The sequence below is a fragment of the Colius striatus genome, chromosome 5 (genome assembly GCF_028858725.1).
Source record: "Colius striatus isolate bColStr4 chromosome 5, bColStr4.1.hap1, whole genome shotgun sequence".
Taxonomy (NCBI): domain Eukaryota; kingdom Metazoa; phylum Chordata; class Aves; order Coliiformes; family Coliidae; genus Colius; species Colius striatus.
This window is the reverse complement of record NC_084763.1, coordinates 27,678,915-27,698,923: the sequence shown is the minus strand read 5'-3', so window position 1 is coordinate 27,698,923 and position 20,009 is coordinate 27,678,915. Positions and strand designations below refer to the sequence as shown.

At 38.8% G+C, this 20,009-nt stretch overlaps 1 protein-coding gene across 3 annotated transcripts in view; it reads right to left on the bottom strand.

Moving 5' to 3' along the window:
• Positions 1 to 16,209: 16,209 nt before the first annotated feature.
• Positions 16,210 to 20,009, bottom strand: part of SNX13 (sorting nexin 13) — a 64,801-nt gene continuing 61,001 nt past the window's right edge. For all 3 annotated transcript variants that reach the window (XM_061996663.1, XM_061996665.1, XM_061996664.1), the window contains one exon: positions 16,210 to 19,851. In XM_061996663.1, the coding sequence (XP_061852647.1) occupies positions 19,604 to 19,851 (248 nt within the window). In that variant the 3' untranslated portion in view covers positions 16,210 to 19,603. The remainder of the gene's footprint in view (positions 19,852 to 20,009) is intronic.

Sequence of the window (20,009 nt, the reverse complement as noted above, 5' to 3'; positions counted from 1 at the left end):
GTTAATTACTTGGCAGCTCTCCTCAAATTTTCAGCAGTAATGCTTACTGCTATAGCTCTGTCTGCAGGCATACACTTTAATTTTGCTGTTTCACCAAGCAAATCCTGTAAAAGGAAGAACAAACACCGCGTTTAATAGGAGTTAATGCATTACTTCACAAGCACGTCATGGTTGAGATTCTAGTCTTCCTTTCATTGATTCAATGGAGATAGCTACAAAACACTAGTAATGACCTCTGCTAAATGAGTCAGTCAGTTCGTTCCTAATCCCAGCAGATAAATAATAGTAGATATATCTACCCTTCAGCTATTTCACACAATCTTGGGAAGGAAATTGTGTATGTGATCCTGGTCCTGCTGTAGCTGCACACACCCATCTGTATCAAAGTGAGCAAGCCTGCAACTGCAACCTGGCAGCCACAGTGTGACTGGACGGCCCTGGTATACAAACTCTCCAAGAGCAGTAACAGTCTCCAACGTGGCACCAGTTCCTTAAACATGGAACACAGGCAGCTCTTTGGTTTTTTCCACACAGTGCCAGTGGCTTCATTTTATTGCCCCAGCCAAGTGTAGAGATGGGGACGTTTTATTTTTTAAAAAATTCTAAGTGGTATCTGCAATGAACAGTTAGCTCAACTAGTTCTTTTTCAAAGCAAGATTTTAGAAGTGCCCATTTTGTACATTTATTAAGTTATTCAATCACATTTTAGAGTATCATGCCTGGTCTCCTCAACGCTGAGGGTACCTTCAGAAAGTGCATTACCCAGTACCTTCAACCTAATATGGATTGCAGAAAGATATCTTTCAGTTTTCAGAAACAACATTAGACAAAACCGGAGTCATTTCTCAGCACCATAAGAGTCCAGTTTACAAAAGCTTGGGGATTTTTTTTCCTCTATTTCATCCATAAGCAGTAAGTAATTAGTACCTCCAGTATTATTTCTACCTGTTTTCTGAACTGCATTAACAAAGTACACACTGAAAAAGTTTTTTCATGAGTAGGTTTTCTTCTGCAGCTTTTCCTTATTGCAAGGTAACATGGCAAGAGCATAGTAGATGCAAGCTGAGTTCATTTGAGACGATGTAACCTACAGTCATATACTGACACAAACTAAATGCATGAGGTAAAAGCAAAATGCAATGCATATTTAGAGGTCATCTAAGGTAAATAGAGTTTATCTAGTTTTGTTTGGACAATACAGCATTTCACCACTTCTCATATACTTTGGATAAGCAGGTTTATCCTTAATTTGGACCTATGTCTAAAACAACTTCCCTACAATCTCTTCTTCCCTTATAACTGAAAAAAGGTCAGGGAAGTAACTTCAGTCTTCATAAATAATTTTGCATTATGATGGTACAGAAAAAGTACCATTTCAGGTGGCATTTGAACAGCAGAAAACAGCTGACAGTAAGTGCAGCCCTTTGAGACAACAGGTCAAGAAGGCTAATTTATGGGTTTTATGCAAACAAAGCAAAGAGCCAAACGTTGCTTATCTCAGTTATTAGCCTCCCAGTGGAGACATCAGTCACAGTGAGAATCAACAGCCAAGAAGCAATACAAATGTAATTTGGCAGCTGGGGACAGGACTGGCCACTGTGTCTTGGCCATGCACATGGGTGAAAGGAGGCCACCAAGGCAGAGGTATCACAGTAGGACTCTCCACTCACAATGGTCCCATACAGGCAGCTTTGAAAAGTACTCCCTTTAAAATTATTAAAGACATAGTTTGTTATGAAATAATGTGTTCATAAGGTTTGTAACCTCATCACCTTCATACCAATTATAAATACATGTTTTTAAAAACAGTATTTGCAATAGGAAAGTAAGTGTGGCATTGCTTGTTCCACTGGAAAAATACTAAGCTACCTGATCAGGGAAGTGATTCAGTTCTGATATTGTAGTTTTTGCTTTTTAAGGAAGTCATCTTTGGTTTGGAGCTGAATAGGACTACAAGTGTTTACTCATACAGCCATATACTGAATACTGAGATATTACCATAGTTCTTTGCTAGCTTAATTTCCAGACATTAAATTGGGGAGTAAAAAAGAAATTCTGAAAACAAAGGTTTACTGGTAAATATTCTCATTTCTTACCATTGTTTTTTTCCAAGAGATAGTTTAAAGAGATCAAATATTAATTACCTGCCCTTTCTTATCCCCACAGGAGTATTTGAGGCACTACATTTTTTTTTCCACTTTTAAGGCAGCAAAGACAGTTCTAACTGGTTGCACTTCCCAGAAGGTGGCAATCTTGCTCCACATTTGAGCTGTCACGGCCACAGGCCTGGTTATGTTTTGCCAGTGCTTTTGCTTTCTGGGGGGGTTACTGCAACACATGGAATACTCCACACAATTTCATATTTTGCACCTCAGAAATGTCCTACAAACCAAGGACCTCTTGAAATCAAAAGAACTCCCTCTTGCAAGTTACATGTAACACCCAGAGATCAGTCTCTACAGAGGCAGTACCAAACAATCTCTGATGTTAAAGATTTCAAATTGCTTAACATTAAAGGAAAAGCTTGTCCACAAACAGCACCAGATACTGAGTTTTCCCAGGAGTGACCCATAACAGTCCCAGTGTCAGGATTTCCTCTCACGGTACCTCTGACATGCCCAGTCAGGCTTAAGGTGTGTTAATGTAATTCTGCACCTACAAAGGTGGCAGCTGGAATAGTAAAATGATATTTTACAGAGTCATATTTTAAATTAAATGAGAGTGCACAAAAGTAAACTAAAAGTATTTCCGATTCTTTGAGGCATGATCCATTCAAGTCGTGTTGTGGCTGTTGAACCACAGAGGTTCCCATCCTCTGACTCATAAAGGATTATTTGTTGACATGCAGAGGCTGTGTTTACACTAGCGCCTGTATGAGCATCAGTCCCTTCATCTTCTGTAAGTGCCTGTTGTTCTGGGCATCAGTACAGCACAGTAACTGTAAAGGACAGAAAGCAAAAATTAGGCCAATAAATTATAGGTTCCAAAGCACAACAATCATTAAGTTGTGCACAGACATTTGAAGTTAGCTTAATGAAGTGAGAGCGAAGGCCCCAAGACCTAAAGGGCGTGGAGACCTTCAGTTTGCAGACATATAATAGCAGCAACCACCCAACTCAACATAAGGCCAAAATAAATCACTAGAGATAAGAGAAGATTTCTCCAGGAGACTGGAAAAAACTGGAACATCTGGGGAGGAAAAAAAAAACACAACCAATATTTGAATGCCTGTTTTGGAGGCTTGCAGGAAAAATATCTGCAAGAGACTGTCTTCTCTTTAAGCGCTGAACACTGAGACCCCAGACATTTCCTCTAGATTAATAACTACCTAGGAGAGTTAATGACCCAGAAAAAAAGATGAGGGTCATTAGAAGAAGTCAATCATCAGCTCATCAGGAGATGTCTCTGCTGAAGTTTATTATGGTTGCTGCTAGCACCCCTCCTTCTCGGTAAACATCAGAAAAGCAAAAGTAGCAGCATTCTTCTTTCTGCAGAGCCAGAAAGCCCTGCAGCCATGCCTCTCCAAGGTGAAATGTTGTAGGGTAGCACCATCATGTTAAGCATTCAAAAAATAGACAGTAAAAATTATCCCCTTCAATTTTTATTATATCAAGGGCATTTAAATTAAAAAAAGCACTGTTTAAAAACATTCAGCTAACAAGATAAACTGACAAGATATTAAGAAAAGAATGTCACTAGCAGTGTAGCACCTTAATGCATGATAGAAGCTCTCTCCTTGCTATCAGAAGAGCGTCACGGACTACAGGGAAAGGATGGAGAAAAATTTCAGCCAGTTTTCTGTGTGTCCCCAAAAGCAAACACAGCACAACCCAAATTATAGAGGAGATGAAAACAGACCACAAAAATATTTATATACTTGAGAACAGTTTCAGCCTCCCTCACTTACCCTCCTTTCACCCTCTGACTCCCATTTCAAAGCGCTCCCAGCGCCAATCTGTGTGCTGTCAGCCCACGCATGAGGGATCAAAGGGGCACCCCAAAGCCTGGGTCACCCCAGGCAGCTTTCTCTCACTCTGGGATTATGGCATATGTATGAAACAGAGACTTGCCAGGCACAGCACAGGCTGGGGCACTGCCAGCACCCAACCACTACTGGAGCCTTATTAAAAAAAAAAAAGAAGGGAGAGTAAATGCATGATCTAGAACATATCATGACTGTACATTTCTTGAAAGAAAATCTGCAACAATTGCTTTCTTCTCAGTTTCTTTAACTCTAGAGTGTAGATATGCACAAGAGGAAAGGCAACTTTGTGTTCTGCAAGTTAGGCATCCAGGCAAATCCTTGCAAAATCAAGTGTCCCATCTATAAAACAAGGTATGTATGATTTTTAAGGCATTTTACTAGCCTGTAGTTTGGGATACATACGATAAATATCCATTTCAAACATGAAAAGTAGTTTTGCTACATCCTATTTCAGTGCCCTTAGGTTAAGTATAATTGCACCTCAAAAGTCTTGGACAACTTTGAGTAAATGCCAGATATCCATTAGTTTAAATACTACTTAAGAGGTTCTTTACATAAAACATTAACCTTATTAATAACTGCACTTACAGTTATTAATAGCACTTCTAGCTGAACAAGAACAGAACAGATTTCTGTCTTAAAGGACCTAAATACTATAAGTTACTTGAACTCTCTAATTTGGTAATGACCATTGGGAGAAATGTGCTCATTTGAACATTTCATGTCTGACAGTTTGCCAAAAACATGGGCAAGTACAAGATAGGCAACAACTACAGTCATGTATTTCCTGCTTTAGTAATACACCATAATACTGTTGCAGGAGCTACCAGAGAAAAGCAAAATCACAACTGTTCTGGAAAAGATGTTCTTTCAGGGAAAGCTCCAATGTGTTTAATTTAAGGTGGCCTTCCCAAGATATCAAAAAGTAGATTTGGGAGTGAGGCATGTCTAATCTAAAAATGCATTTTTACAAAAGCTGGCAGTAAGAGGCAGGAGGGCACATTCAACAAAGATAGCTTGAACAAACAGTCATTGTCAGGTATAGCCATCAAAAGACCTTAAGCATCAATTCTAATTCTCAGCCATACATAAATTTCCAAGTGAGCACAGACAGTTGAGGCAGTGAGAAAGCACGGTGACTGGAGTCCTCCATAGTCCCTAAGGCAGATAGCAGGGCAAGAACAACTAGGCAGCAGAAGTTTCAGATAATTTTCAGAGAATCATAGGATAATTTCCATTGGAAAAGACCTTTAAGATTATCAAGTCCAACTACTAACCTCAACCTACCAAGCCCACCACTGAACCATATCCCTTAAGTGCCACACTTGCCACACAGAATCCTAGAATGGTAGGGGTTGGAAGGGACCTTTAGAGATCATCTAGTCCAACCCCCCTGCAAAAGCAGGTTCACCTAGATCAGGTTGCATAGGAACATGTCCAGGCAGGTCTTGAAGACCTCCAAGGAAGGAGACTCCACAACCCCTCTGGGCAGCCTGTGCCAGGGCTCCCTCACCCTCACAGTGAAATAGTTTTTTCTTATGTTTAAGTGGAACTTTTTGTGTTCCAGCTTCATCCCATTACCCCTTGTCCTGTTACTAGCTACTATAGAAAAAAGATCTCCCCTCAATCTCCCCTTCTCCAGACTAAACAGTCCCAGTTCCTGCAGCCTTTCCTCATATGAAAGATGTTCGAGTCCCCTGATCATCTTAGTGGCCCTGTGCTGGACTCTCTCCAGCACTTCCCTGTCCCTCTTGAGCTGAGGAGCCCAGAACTGGACACAGGACTCCAGATGAGGCCTCACCAGGGCAGAGTAGAGAGGGAGAAGAACCTCCCTCGACCTGCTGGCCACACTCTTCTTGATGCATCCCAGGATGCCATGGGCTTTCTTGGCCACGAGGGCACATTGCTGGCTAATATTTAGCTTATTATCAATCAGGACTCCCAGGTCTCTCTCTGCAGAGCTGCTCTCCAACAGGTCAATCCCCAGCCTATACTGGTGTATGGGGTTGTTCCTTCCCAGATGCAGGACTCTGCACTTGTGCTTGTTGAACCTCATGAGATTGCTCTCTGCCCAACTCTCAAGCTGGTTGAGATCCTGCTGAATGGCAGCACAGCCTTCTGGGGAATCAGCCAGTCCTCCCAGTATGGTGTTATCAGCCAACTTGCTGAGGGTACACTCTGTCCCCTCATCCAGGTCGTTGATGAAGATGTTGAACAATATAGACATCTTTCATATATCTCCAGGGATGGTGACTCCACCTGCTTGGGCAGCCTGTTCAGTGTTTAATAACCTTTTCAGTCAATGAATTTTTCCTAATCTCCAATCAAAACCTCCCACAGCCAATCTGAGGCCATTTCCTCTTTTTCTATCACTTGTTACTTGGGAGAAGAGAGGGACCCCCCACCTTGTCACAATTTCCTTTCAGGTAGTTGTAGAGAGAAATAAGGTCTCCTCTTAATCTCCTTTTTTCCAGGATAAACAACCACTGTTCCTTCAGCCACTTCTCATAAGACTTGTGCTCTAGACCCTTCACCAGCTTTGTTGCTCTTCTTCTTCTGCACAGTAAAAGGTTTACTACACTCCTCCCCCATCATGCTGGGATAAGGCAGTGAAGCTGTGTATGAGCCATTTAAGAAACACAGGGTAGTTGTTCTTTTCAGAAAAATTAACACAGACATCGCAGTATCTATGCAGTAGGGACCTTGAGGAACAGAGAGGCAAATCTTTTAGAAGTCTCATTTTATTATTTGAGTCTCATTTTATTATTAGCTGATAAAATACATCTCTATTTTCTTTTGTACAGACTCTTGCTGCACTTTCAATTGGAAAACCTTCTTGCTTCTCTTGACTGAACATATGACTCCTCTCAAGAGAAGCTTTCTACCCAATCTCTCTTCCTCCCCATCCCTCACAGGAAAAGGATGCACTACTTCTCACAGACTTTGCATGTTACTCCTCATGATTTTTCAAGACGTGCTGGGGCTGAAATACTCAGGATAGCAACTTTTTCTGCAGTAAAGGAAGAAGAGTTATTTTTAAGCAGCCCTACTTTTGAGCCAAGTTCCTTAATCTTTGGTTTCCATTACAGAATTTCTCTGCACTTAGAAAAATAAAAGTTCACCAGGACACAGAATAATCCTTAGAAGTTCTATACAGCCTGCTCTCACCAGTGCTAATTAGGTAAATTTATTTCCCCAGTGTTTACTTCCCTTCCGAGTTTTATTTTTACTTTCTCTGTCTCTGTGTGACAATCTTAGGCAGCAGCATCCTTTGTCAGCAGCCTCCACTGATCAACCCACACATGGCTGGAGTTTTACCTGACATCTCTGTCATCAACAATAGGCACACAAGTAAAATTATTTGCCATATAAGTCTATGTTACCTTCTTGGAAGGGCAGAGTTCCCTGTAAAGTTTAAAATAAACGTAGAAAAGAGAGACAAGGGAATGGCAAGACTGTCAGCAAGTCAGAAAGCTCTTCTAACACTTTTAAAAAACCTTTCATTTAGATTTAGGTTGACATCTATCAAAACAAGGCACTACCCCATCCACACAGTTTTTACTTGAAATAGTGGTAATAAGCACTTATATTTGCAACTAAATGTAGGCAACAGTCAACCTAATAATTGTATTTGTGCAAATCTGCAAGACTAGGAGACGGGAAAAAGAATATACAGAAATTCAAAACATAGAGAAGCTTCCAATTTCACTGGCCTATTATTGCAAGATGTCAGGGACCACATGGAGAGTGAATGTGGGCAAAATGAACCATTTTCACTCGGTAGATGGATGTCATACATTGCACCAGGGCAATCAGGAAGGTGGTGCCACAAGCAGACCCAGGCCCCCACCAGCTGCAGCACAGCAGCTGCCTGAGTTCAGCTGGGTACCAGAGTCCTTGGCTCCATATTTGCCTGAAGGAACATCCACCCTACACAGAAGGTAGGTCTAAGAGGACTATAAAGTAATACAGCTTCTCAAAAAAAACCCCCAAATATCTGCACATCAAAAGGGAGTGGGTAATGTCACATGCCAAAAGCTGTCAAAGAGGACTTTCTAGACTTTGTTATGGAATATCTCTCCAGTATAATTTTTCCTGTTACAATCACTGCTTCTACATGTTCTGGGTAACTAAATATACTACATTCTCTGAAAAGAGCAGGAAAGCAGAAAATTGTAATAGCCTAAGTTAGAATATGGTCTTTTGCAACAGCACTCTGGAAAGATTATACTTCCCAAGGCCAGGGGAAATAACCTGCAATAACCTGTATGATGATAGCCTTTACATGCGCTGAATTTCAAAGCTTCAAGGGGTAACCAGCTGCAACAAGACTGACTGTTGTAAAATTTCCACATATAAGTGGAGATTTACTAAAAAACAGAACCTGAAGACTAAGAGTTTCTTCTCAAATACCTGTCCTAAATCTTCATGCAGCTCCTCAGTTCAGGACCCATTTTTCAGAAATGTTTTCAATCTAACTTACTATTCAAAGATAGCTGTTAACATATTCACTCTCTGGAACAACTTATGGAGAGAAGGAGCAATATCTCTTAACATAGGGAATGTACTACTATGCAGAGCTTCTCCCAAATTAAAATGGCAAAACTTGACAACAGCAGTAATATTCTTGCAACAATAGCAATAAACGATAGTAACAATGAGGTTATCAGGGTGTACTGAGCTAACAGATGTCAGTATCAATCAGAGCTGATAACTTAGATTAGCTTCTGCAGAGTAAATTAACAGACTATTCAATAATACACATCACTGCAGACTGTATTTTTAGAATTCTCAGAGCTGACAGAAGGCAAGAAACATTTGTTCAGGGAGAACAGTGCTGGGCAATTTTCTTCTTTCTTGACCTGGAACCCTGAGATCCTCTGCAAAGAGAAGCTCTGAAGATAACATTGTCTTCTGTATTTTGCAAATTCGTCATATTTCAGTCTGTCTTTTTATTTTGCCAGAGAGCCATGCATCTTAGTTTTGCTAAGATAGCTGTTCTACAGAGGAAGGATTAAGCTCTCATAGCCTGAGGTCCAAGGAAATAAATTTGCTACTTCTCTGAACGTCACTTTGGGACTGCCTTAAACTTTTCTGGGGCACAGGGGTGGGATGCTGGATTTCTCCAACCCTGCTGCTGTTTGTGTTCTTGCATATGGGAGGGAAGGAGACTGCAGTCCTTACACGTGACAGACTCACAGCACAACTGCCAGGCTGCCTACACTTCTGCAAATATCATTAGGAACTTTTCCGTTAAAAAAAGCCAAACTTAAATCAACATTAGCACAGTAATTATTGCAAAGCTGCTGAATGGACTACTCTGTTACCTAAACTCCATTTTAATCCCAAAACAACATAGTTAGGATGGGAAAGACCTTTTAAAGGTATTTGAAATATGCATACTCCATTTCAGGCCCGGGGAATCAAATTACCAGCCTGTAAATGAGATAAGGCAGCAAGAGAGCACCAAGACCCCGGGTGGCTGCAGGACTTGGGTAATTTGCTCAGCTTAGTCCTCGGGCCAAACAAAGTCCCCAGTAACACCAGCTGGAGTGCACTGCAGCCTGGGACAGCTGGGAGGAGAAAAGGCCAGTCACAAATTAAATTAAGAGGTGTAATATGCTGTGAGAAGAAAAACAAATTGAGATTGTGAAAACAGGTGCCAACTGACATTTACTCAATACTCAGTCACACTTTCCTTTCTCTACATGTGATTAGCAGCTAAGCTGAATTAGGATAGATTTCATGCTCTATGACCTTCCAGAACTCCCCTTCAGAAAAAGAAAAACACCTGTAGCTAGAAGGTTTTTTCCAAGAGGGTAGAAGTGCCCACTACTGCAGAGCTGTGTTAGCCAGACTGATGCATTAGGCAAAAATATTTGTATATTCTGGGGGACTGCAATCAGATTTTTTTTTTTAATTAGTCTAACAAGTAGCACTAAACATAGGGCTTTAAAGAGGCTCCAGGCTACTTAGCAATGTGCATCATTCATGGCTGTCTTAAAAGCTGCAGTTCAGAGAAATTCATCGTCACTATCCTGAAGCTCCTGCACAGGACTGAAGTGAAACGCCACAGACTCAGTCTTTCCCCACAGAACCTCATGCTCTTTCTTTGCCTCTGAAAGCAGAACTGATTTTGTATCAGCTCCATTTAGAGCCCTCTGAAAGAGACAGTTTAGCTGGGAGTGCACAGGACATCACCTGGACATCACTACAGCTGCACGTCATTCCTCTGACAGAGCTATAGCTGGTCATACTGCATGGTGGAAAACAAAACTCTCCCATTGCCAGGGAGCCTCTCCTGTGTGAGCACAGAGGCTCCTGCAGGCATAGCACCATGCCCAGTTCACTCTCAGCTGGAGGGCTCACCACAGGTTTCTCAATGCTTCTCCTGCCTAGTGCAGTCTCCACAGAAGAGGGTTCTACTCTGGGCTTCTCTCCTAGCAGGGAAGCTACTGCAGATCTTCAGGAACTGGACCTGCAAACAAACTGGTCATTTCTCCTGAGATGATTCAAATGCCACGGAGTTCCTAAACACAAACAAAACCTAGCAAGGTAACATTAAGCAAAAGATGTACCACATACACTAAATCCAGGATAACCTCCTTGTACACCCTAGCCTTCGTAATTTCTGAAAAATCTCCTTCGAAACAAAAGGATCTGTGTGACTGTTAAGTGGCCACAGAGCAGACATTTGTTTTTTTCCCCACAAAATCCACCAGAATTAGCTGAACAAAGGATTTTGGTGGAAATCACCACCAGCTATGTAAGGGTACAGTATACTCATCCTGATCACACGTAGCTGCAGCAAATACTCAGCCTGTCCTGGGGGGCTCAGTGATACACTCACTCCTGCCGTCTAAATCAAACGGCAAAACATGAACCACTCCAAAACAACCACAAACATACTATGATGCACAGATCCCAAGTACTTGAGGAGAAAATGCATCAAAGCAAAATCTTCCATTTGTTTTTTAAGCTTACTGACCTTATGATAATGTGACATTAGGGACACTGTTAAATGCAGAGGTGTTGAATTTTTTTCCTTAAAACTCTCCACAGAACAGATGATGGCAGGCCCGTTCTACAAAACCACTTGATGAAAACGTCAGGGGCCTTAGAAATAGTTCACATTCTCTGGGACTTCAGTTTCATGACCATTATCACAAGAAAATGTTTTTGCTTATTCTTTGCACACCTGCTGTGTGTCAAATTTCACCTCACTGCAGCTCCATTACCGCATGCACTGCTCACACTGACATATATAATCACTTTCTTTATATCAAGCAAATCTTAAGCACTATCGACTCATCACACAGTGATAAAACCCCCAGCACATTTCACAAAGTGTTTCGAGAGAGGAATGTAGACTGGGAACATGGTTCAGGGTCAGATTAAATGAGATTAGAAGTCTGGAAGTCACTTTCATGAAGTTTTGGGCTAAAATTCATAAATATTTCCAAAGTGTTTGTTTTCATCTCATATGATCAGCTACTCTTACAAAATGTCAGCAGTGAATCAAGCTGAGACAAGGCTCACGAATTCTGAAGCCATAAACCACAACCAAAGCACTCTGGAGGTGCAGGAAGGATGGATAGAATAAAGGGGTGTAGATCCAGGAACTCCACTCTGTCTTCTTAACCTCTACAATTCAAGGTTACATTTGGAGTTTCATCTCCTCTATCCCATTTCATTCTAAAAGTGCTCAGTAACTTCATTGCCTGTCCATGAGCACCTTATCATATGCATCATTTCACATGCACCTGTGAAACCTCCTTCAAAACAGATTTGTTTTTAAAAGCATCTGTGCTTTTAACAAACCAATCTGAGGAATAATAATAAAAAAAAGGTAAAATATTGACTATATCATTAAAACAACACATTTAAAATAATGTTTTATCTGGTTTAAATGGATTTAGAATTATTTAAGATTTTTTTTCAGTTTAGTTTAAAAAACAATAATCTCATACATATTCCTACAGTGAATAAACAGCTGCTGCAGCAAAAGCTACTAAGTGCAAACAAGTCTAGAAACATCTGGTTTACTTCAAACTTTTTTTTTTAACTTGAAATTAACTTGAAATGTTACAATAAGCAAATGTTGAAAATCTCAGGTAGTTTTCTTTGCAAGAATTTCTTCTTTGGTTTTGTGAATTGATATGACCTGTAAGATGCAGCAGGTTATTAGCATTCAGAAACTGAATTTATCTTACAGAGTTGTTAAAGATTAATTTAAACAAAATTACTCCAGGTCCATAAGAGACAGGACTACAAGCAGAAGTTCTAAATGGAAAACTATTCTTCAACAAATCATGTATTTCTATGATCTGAATATCAGTAATTACCACAACATGCACTTCCTTGCTCACGTCTTCTCTACAGACACAACTCCTCTAAGTCACTGCACTGCTGTTGGAGCAATGCATGGACCATAAAGGTGAGTGGTACATATTTCCATTGTCCATATTTCAAAAACAACTTCATCCAAAATAGTCCAAGTAGGTAAAAATACTCCATGTCGCTGAAAGAGACACGCAAATGTATGCCAGTCTTTCTTTTTTGGCCACTTCTGATGTAAGAGATTATTACAAATATAAAAGCACTATGATCAATTTAAACAAAAATTCCAGAAAACAAGCAAATATAAAAGAATTATTCAAAACAGACTTTAAGAATGTATTTTTTTTTTATTTTTAATTGAAGAGAAACCAGAAGTATGTTTCCCTAGATTTTATTTTAGAATTGCGAAATTACTGGAAAGATGGGCAGAAGGATGCTTGTACTTACAGAATGATAGAACGGTATGAGTTGGAAGGGACCTCCAGAGATCATCTAAGCCCAATCCTCTGGTGAAGCAGTTTCACCTCTATCAGGTCACACAGGAATGTGTTCAAGCAGGTTTTGAACATCTCAAGGGAAGTAAACTCCACAACCTCTCCGAGCAGCCTGTGCCAGGGCTCCATCTTCACAGGAAAGTTTCTCCTCATGTTCATGTGGAGCTTCCAGTGTTCCAGCTTGTGCCTCTTACCTCGTGTCCTGTCACAGGGCACTACAGAAAAAAACCTCACTTCATCCTCTCAACACCTGCCCTTTAGGTATTTATGAAGAGTTGAGAAGATCTCCCCTCAGTCTTGTCTTCTTCAGAATAAACAGCCCCAGGTCTCAGTGCCTTTCCTCGTAAGAGAGATGCTCCAGTCCCCTGATCATCTTTACAGCCCTCCACTGGACTCTCTCTAGTTCTCTATCACCCTTAAATTGGGGAGTCCAAAATTTGACACCGTACTCCAGATGTACTATGCTTTGCAGCACACACACGTGAGTGCATATATAACTCAATATTATCAAAAAGTGGTGCATATTTTAGAGTTCATTGTTTCAGGTTTCCTTCGAAGAACGATCCATTATGAGAGCACATCTCTCAGTTCAGTGAACGATCACTTGACATAAAATAAATCACCAGTACAATAGTTTTCAATTTAAATACTTACAGGTAGCTTCTTATGGATTCTTAATAATTCTGGTCCACAACACTACTACGATGAGTTCAGTAGATTATCTCGCATATAGAATATAACCTAATCACATTTTCATATGCCATATCAAGGGAAGGGTGTTACTAGTGTCTTCTCTTTTTGCATAGAAGATATTAGCAGAACGGACAGAAAATGCAGAAGGTTCTCTCAGTCAGAAAAGGAAGATGTTGAAGTATTTTCCTGTCTGCCATCCACCTGCACTCTAGTCCACACAAGCTACCAATAATCTGTTAACGATAGCCTGCTCTGATTACTATGCAATTGATTTTAGTGCTTGAATCATAATACTACAGCCTTTGCCACAATAAAAATCGTGTCATACAAAGTACTATAATACCAAAAACTTAACTTCTCAACTGACTGCTCAAAAGAACAGAACTTAATATCATCTACAGTATCATCCAGGAGTTCTACTCCTGACCCAAACACTGTCAAGCCATGAGACTCCACCTACTCAAACAGCCATCCACTGAATATTATTACACTTCTTATAGCTCAAGACACACCCTCTAGAGAGAACAATATTATTGACAATATCAGTACTTTTTTTTTTTTTAAAGTATAGATTGTACAACAAGTGAAATAGCACAAATGTTTGCCTGCAGAATCACTTGGGATTGCTCAGGTACTCCTCCACTGGTGACAGCCCATATCTCAATTCTAAGGAACTCTTGTTAAGATCACCTTTGCAGGCTGCACTTATGTTATTACCAGAACAGTCAGGCTAAAACACATTCAGAGACATGTAGCACCACTGTTAATTGCTATCCTCAGTACCACTTACAGCCTACACGTAGGAAGAATATTTAAGTTTTCTTTTCATACATATGATATACATGTATAATAGACAGAAAAACCTTGGACTCACATTGCCTTTACATAGCACTGCACATTAGCAAGATCAGTGTATTCCCAATTGCATGACAGTTTCACTTTTGCACCGATACGATTATCTGAGACAGCAGAATACTGAATGACACACCTACCATCTTCTCCCCCAAACACCTCATGTTTTCACATTAGGTATAAGCAGGCCTTGTTTGTTAGCAAAAACAATGTTGGGGTTACTGGGAATCCAGTGATTCAAATCAACATCGACAATATAAAATTGAACAAGATGAGACACCAATTTAAAAAAAAAAATGAATGTTTTGTATTAAGTTCTTCACAACAAAAATTAAAATATTGTCTTTCATAATCAAATTCTACACCTTCAAACTGAAAAGTAAGAAACCTGTTCCTTGCTAACATGACTTCTGAAAAGAAAGCTTTGTACCTACCCTAGTACTGGCTGGCTGTGTTAAGAAAAAGAATTTTAAAATTAAGTTTCTTTAAAGTTCTGGCTATTCTGTGCATGGGATAACCAGGTAACACACAGAACCATGTTCCACGTGTTCTAAATGAAGATGAGTGTTCTCAAATCTCACAACTTTATGAGAATCTCATACCTAAAACTCCAGTAAGTAGGTAACAGAAAATTCTATGCTAATTCTTTAGCATTAGCATGTTTTAGCCCTCAAGGTGAGAAAATTCAGCAGAAACAGGCAAAAGACTACCTGGGACTCATTTTTAAAACCGTTACAGTAAAAAGAGCAAGTCCGTTTTTGAAAGCTACATTCCCTGCTCACAATAAGTAGCTCTTGATTGCCAATGAATTAAATATAATCTCATTTGCTACTTAAGCATAACCTCAGAATTAATTTATGTACATTTCCAATTCTAAAATGTCAAGTGAGAATTCCACTTAGCCCTCGTTGAACCAGATACCAAATAATTTAACTGAGCCATGTAAATTATCCCAACCTCAACATGACACAGTAATTCAAAAAGACACATCATGGGAAACAGTCATTTGAGATTATTTATATACACAAGTTGTCAAACATATTTCTCTGTGTGTGGAAGGAAAACTGCAGTGGCATAGATGGTTCAAGTGTTTCATGAAAACAAAGTTAAATTTCTTTTGAAATACATCCAAAAAAGTGAACTCAGTGTTTGCATTCCAGAAGATAAATCATTAAATTTGTCCTTGAACAAATCAATACAGACTGATGCTGATTACTGAACTTTACAAAAATTTTAGCAATTCTCAACACATTCACTATACATCAAAACCTAAACAAACCACATAAAGTGATAAGACTGAAGACTTCAATAAATGACAGATGTATTACTCTCACTTAGCAAATGGCAGATATTTTAAAGATTTTTAAAATAAGTTTATAATGGAGGGAATTTCTTGTCATAAAATTATCCTAAGGCAACAGCTCTAACAAATAAGAACTTGCAATCAGCTAGTGAAATTCCCAAAACGTGTCTATGTCCTGTAGCAAAAGCATGAAAGTTAGTGGAAGAGGTAAACTCTACTCTAGGGTCAAAGAACTAACATCCCTGTAGCTCAGGACATCTTTTTGATGAATGTGAAACAGCTGGAATAAATACATCAAGGGTAACAATTATGCTCCCATGGCAGGTCCGGCTGCTGAAAAAATAAACCCAGGGGAAAAAGCCAAGGAGTAAAAAAACCTGCAACAATATTAAAAAAAACTCCTTTACTATACAATCCCTCTGTTTCTGTCAAAGTCCTTTTAAATTATAAGACACTCTGCAAATGAAAAAAACGAATGCAGAGATTAATTTGTTAAAAGCAAAACCAGTTTATAACATTTTGAAAAACAAACCAAGGCATGATTGGTTTATCTAACAGCAACACTTTTATTCTTGGTCACTGTTTTTCAGACTTAAGGAACATTCGTACCTGCTAGTGAGAAAGCGATTTTTAGAATAAACAGACTCACAATAATCCTGTTAATACTTTATTAGTGTAACTTTTTATCTTTCTATTGGACAGAACATAAACACAAACTCCAAAAAAAAATTCAGAGTTCTCTGCCATTCAGTGCAAGTGATCATGGCAGCCTGTTTGATGTCCATTCTTTGTTACAGAAATGAGAGGAGGGGAAAGGGAGGGAAAAAGCATCTATTAGACACAGAGCTGACACTTACTGTACAATGATATGCACAAGTAACTTATAACAGCTATATTCATGAGATGTGCTCTTCGGATTTTTCCCTTGTAATATATGAGCTTTGCTCAGATGAGCAAGGATCATTGAGAACAAAGGAATTAACACAGGAGAAACAAATTAGACTTTTAAAACAAGTCTTTAAATAAACTAATGCAGTAACACAATGAAAAATTGTTCAGCTGAGAAGACATTTTTAACCTAGACTTCAAAACATTAAAAATTCATTTATTTTACAGTTATTCAATACACATGCATTAAATGAAAATATTGCACAAAATTAAAATTGAGATTGTGGAATTCATATATTTTTATTTTGGTACACATTCTGGCAGCACTTAAAATTTACTGTTTAGTTCTAGCGAACACCAGCATCACAAGCTTGAGGATGAACCTAATGAAAAATTCAATTGCTCGTTTTCTCTTAAAAATAATTAAGGCTAAAACAAGTGCATTTGTTGACAATGGCACAATTTTCAGCGGCCAGTCACAGCACTCAAAGGCCAGAAGATACACCCAGACGCTTAAGTGCTGTATATTAACATTCAGTTTTGGAAACTTTCTAGGAGAACAGGCTGCATGGGTTGACAGGGCAGGTATTCAAATTGCCAACAAGAAAACCATTTAAATTAAAGATACATACAAACTCTTTTTAACACAAAGTATTAATTTTCGATGATTCTTGCCAGCCAACAGGTACCACCGAATTAGGAAGCCACATTCTATAATTAAATACAGAAGACAAGAGATCAATACATACATACATATGCACACACATGTATCTAAGTGTGTGTATAGGTATATACATGTAATAAATTCATTCAGTAAAACAATTAATAAACATGGTGTATTATGTTCAGTTCACATTCCTAGAGATATTATTATATTTTTGTACAGAAATGTACCAGTTAAAAAATCCCAAATTTGCACATGATCACTAGTTCTCTTGAATATTTTCATGGTACCTACAGATAGTTAAAAGGTTCCACAGATGGACAAGACAGTATTTGAACTTCCCACTTTCATACTGCGTAACAAACTCAGTGACTTAAAAGACAATTAGATTTCGTAGGATCAATGATATATTTACTATATCACCAAGAACAATTGCTGAAAGATCTTTCATCAGTCAGATGTCAGGTGTGTTTGGGCACTCTGATATCAGATGAAGACACAGGCACATAAACATTAGGAGCTGGCTATGTCAATTACTTCACACAGAATTCAAGAATTTTGTTAAATTCAATAGCACTTAACCATCACGTTTCTACAGAACTTGCAGAGAGGAGGGGGCAAGAATATTTATCAACTTGTCTTCCTAGGGATTATAAAAGAACGGGATTTCATTTACAGTAATTAGTTCTGCAATAATGAAAAAAACAAGTGCACTTGAGCCCATGCATACTGTATGAAAATGTTAACAGTATAATATGATCATCATTAAGTAGTATGATAAAAGGCTACATCGCAACAGAGTCCATGAGAAAAAATGATCTACATAGAGGCTTCATTCAATTTAACTAGCTCTTTTGAAAGCCTTCTATCTTCTATTAGAACACTTTCATAAAAGGTCTACGTTCCTCCCTCACATGAAAGGATCATTTGCTCCCAATTAAGATACAAATTACTATGAGGATCCTTGATAAACAGCTGTATCTTACCCTGTTTTTAGAGTTCAAAAAACCCCAGAGTCAACAAGGATTATTTTATATTCACCCAGACAGTGGTGCTCAAACAGTAGGGGGTCATGAAAAACAAAGTGCAAACCAAGATAATGCTGTGGCGACACAGGGTTATTCAGTCAACACTTCATTTTTACCTGGACAGAAATTCTCTGAAACTAATCAGATGGATGTGGGGCCTAGATGTCAAACTTTTATTAAAATTTTACACTATGCAAAAAATTAAAAAATTATTTAAAAAAATATTGTAGCTTTATCTCCTTTTTATTTTCATATATACACTGAGATGCGTTCAGGAATTTCCAAGTGTTTGCATATGACTAATGAAATCTTTTACATCTGAGGAACCAACTTATCCTAACAGTTTTTCTGCATGAGGCTTAGACACTGAAAGATAAGGAACCTTTCAATTAAGTAGGACGTATAGCCTTTTTACCCTCAAAATGTTTCCAATTTTAGTGGGAGGTTGTGTGTAAACTGTGTCTTAGTGCAATATCCTCATCTTCTAACATTATGTCTATCCTCATCGAAACATGTACATACACACTTCCTTCTACACCTGTCAGCTTGACATATGTTCAAATATGCCAACTGAACATAAATATGATGCCACTTCTCCACTGAAGTTACATGCAAAATGTATGCCAAGTGCTATAAGAGCAGAATATGGCCCTTAAAGCTTCAGAATAATCAGAATAAAGGGTTTATTTCTACTGCAATTCTGCCTTTACTAAAACCCCTATTAGATCTAATATTAGTTTATTTTTCAAAACATGAAAGGTGATGTAAATGCGACATACAAGCCACATTACCTCAACTTTTCCTTAATAAAGATACTTTTATGATGGGGCTATAACTACTTCTCCCTCCTCCTGTGAACTTGCTATTCCAGAGACTGCTTTTCCTGTTAGCTCAACTTTTGTAGGAATGTCAAAAGAGCCCTACAGAGCTACCACAGTCATATTGTAGAACAATTCCACCTGATTCTCACACATTGCACTATCTCCCAGTGCCAAAATATCCTTTTCTTCCATTGTATCATCATAGTTGTGCTTTACTTGAACAGTCTGGCACTTTTCATTGCTGGCAAAACATCGACTCAGGAACGGAAGGAATCAGCGTTCTTATATATTGGGCCAGTATTCTCCTCAATGTTGCATGAAGACGCACCAAATCATATAAGACACATAAACCTTTCTGGTAGTGGTTGAATTACAAGTGAAGATGATAAGATCCACAGGTCTTACAGATGCATTAATAATCTAATATGTGACACTAGAAGACTGGTGCAGAAATAACAGCATGTGAGTTTGAAGCCCCAGAGAATCTGCCCAAGTAATTAAGTCCTGGACAAACACCAGCTTAATAGTTTAAGTGTCACCTTTTCTGCAAGGAAGGCGCTTGAGTACAATGTAGTCTCTGTTTATACCTCTGCATCTGCTTTGACCGTGAATGAAGTTTGTTGAAGAGCTCGTGGAACTTATTTTGTGGAAATAACGTTTCTAGGAATCTCTCCAGAAACACGTACACCATTCTCTTATTCAGTTGAGTGTGCTGGAACATTTCAAAGACCCGAAGAATGCCTTTACGTGTTGTCTCTGCACCTATGATGTGTTTCAGTTCATCTACAAAAATGAAAGTTACACAGAAGTTTAAGTTGAATTCTGCTTCTTTAAGTTTGTTCTGCTTAAGAACAAACTTAAAACTGTCTTTCAAACTACGTAGCTTGGAATTGAAATAACAGTGCCCCTATTATACATACCATGACTAAACTAAAAGTTCT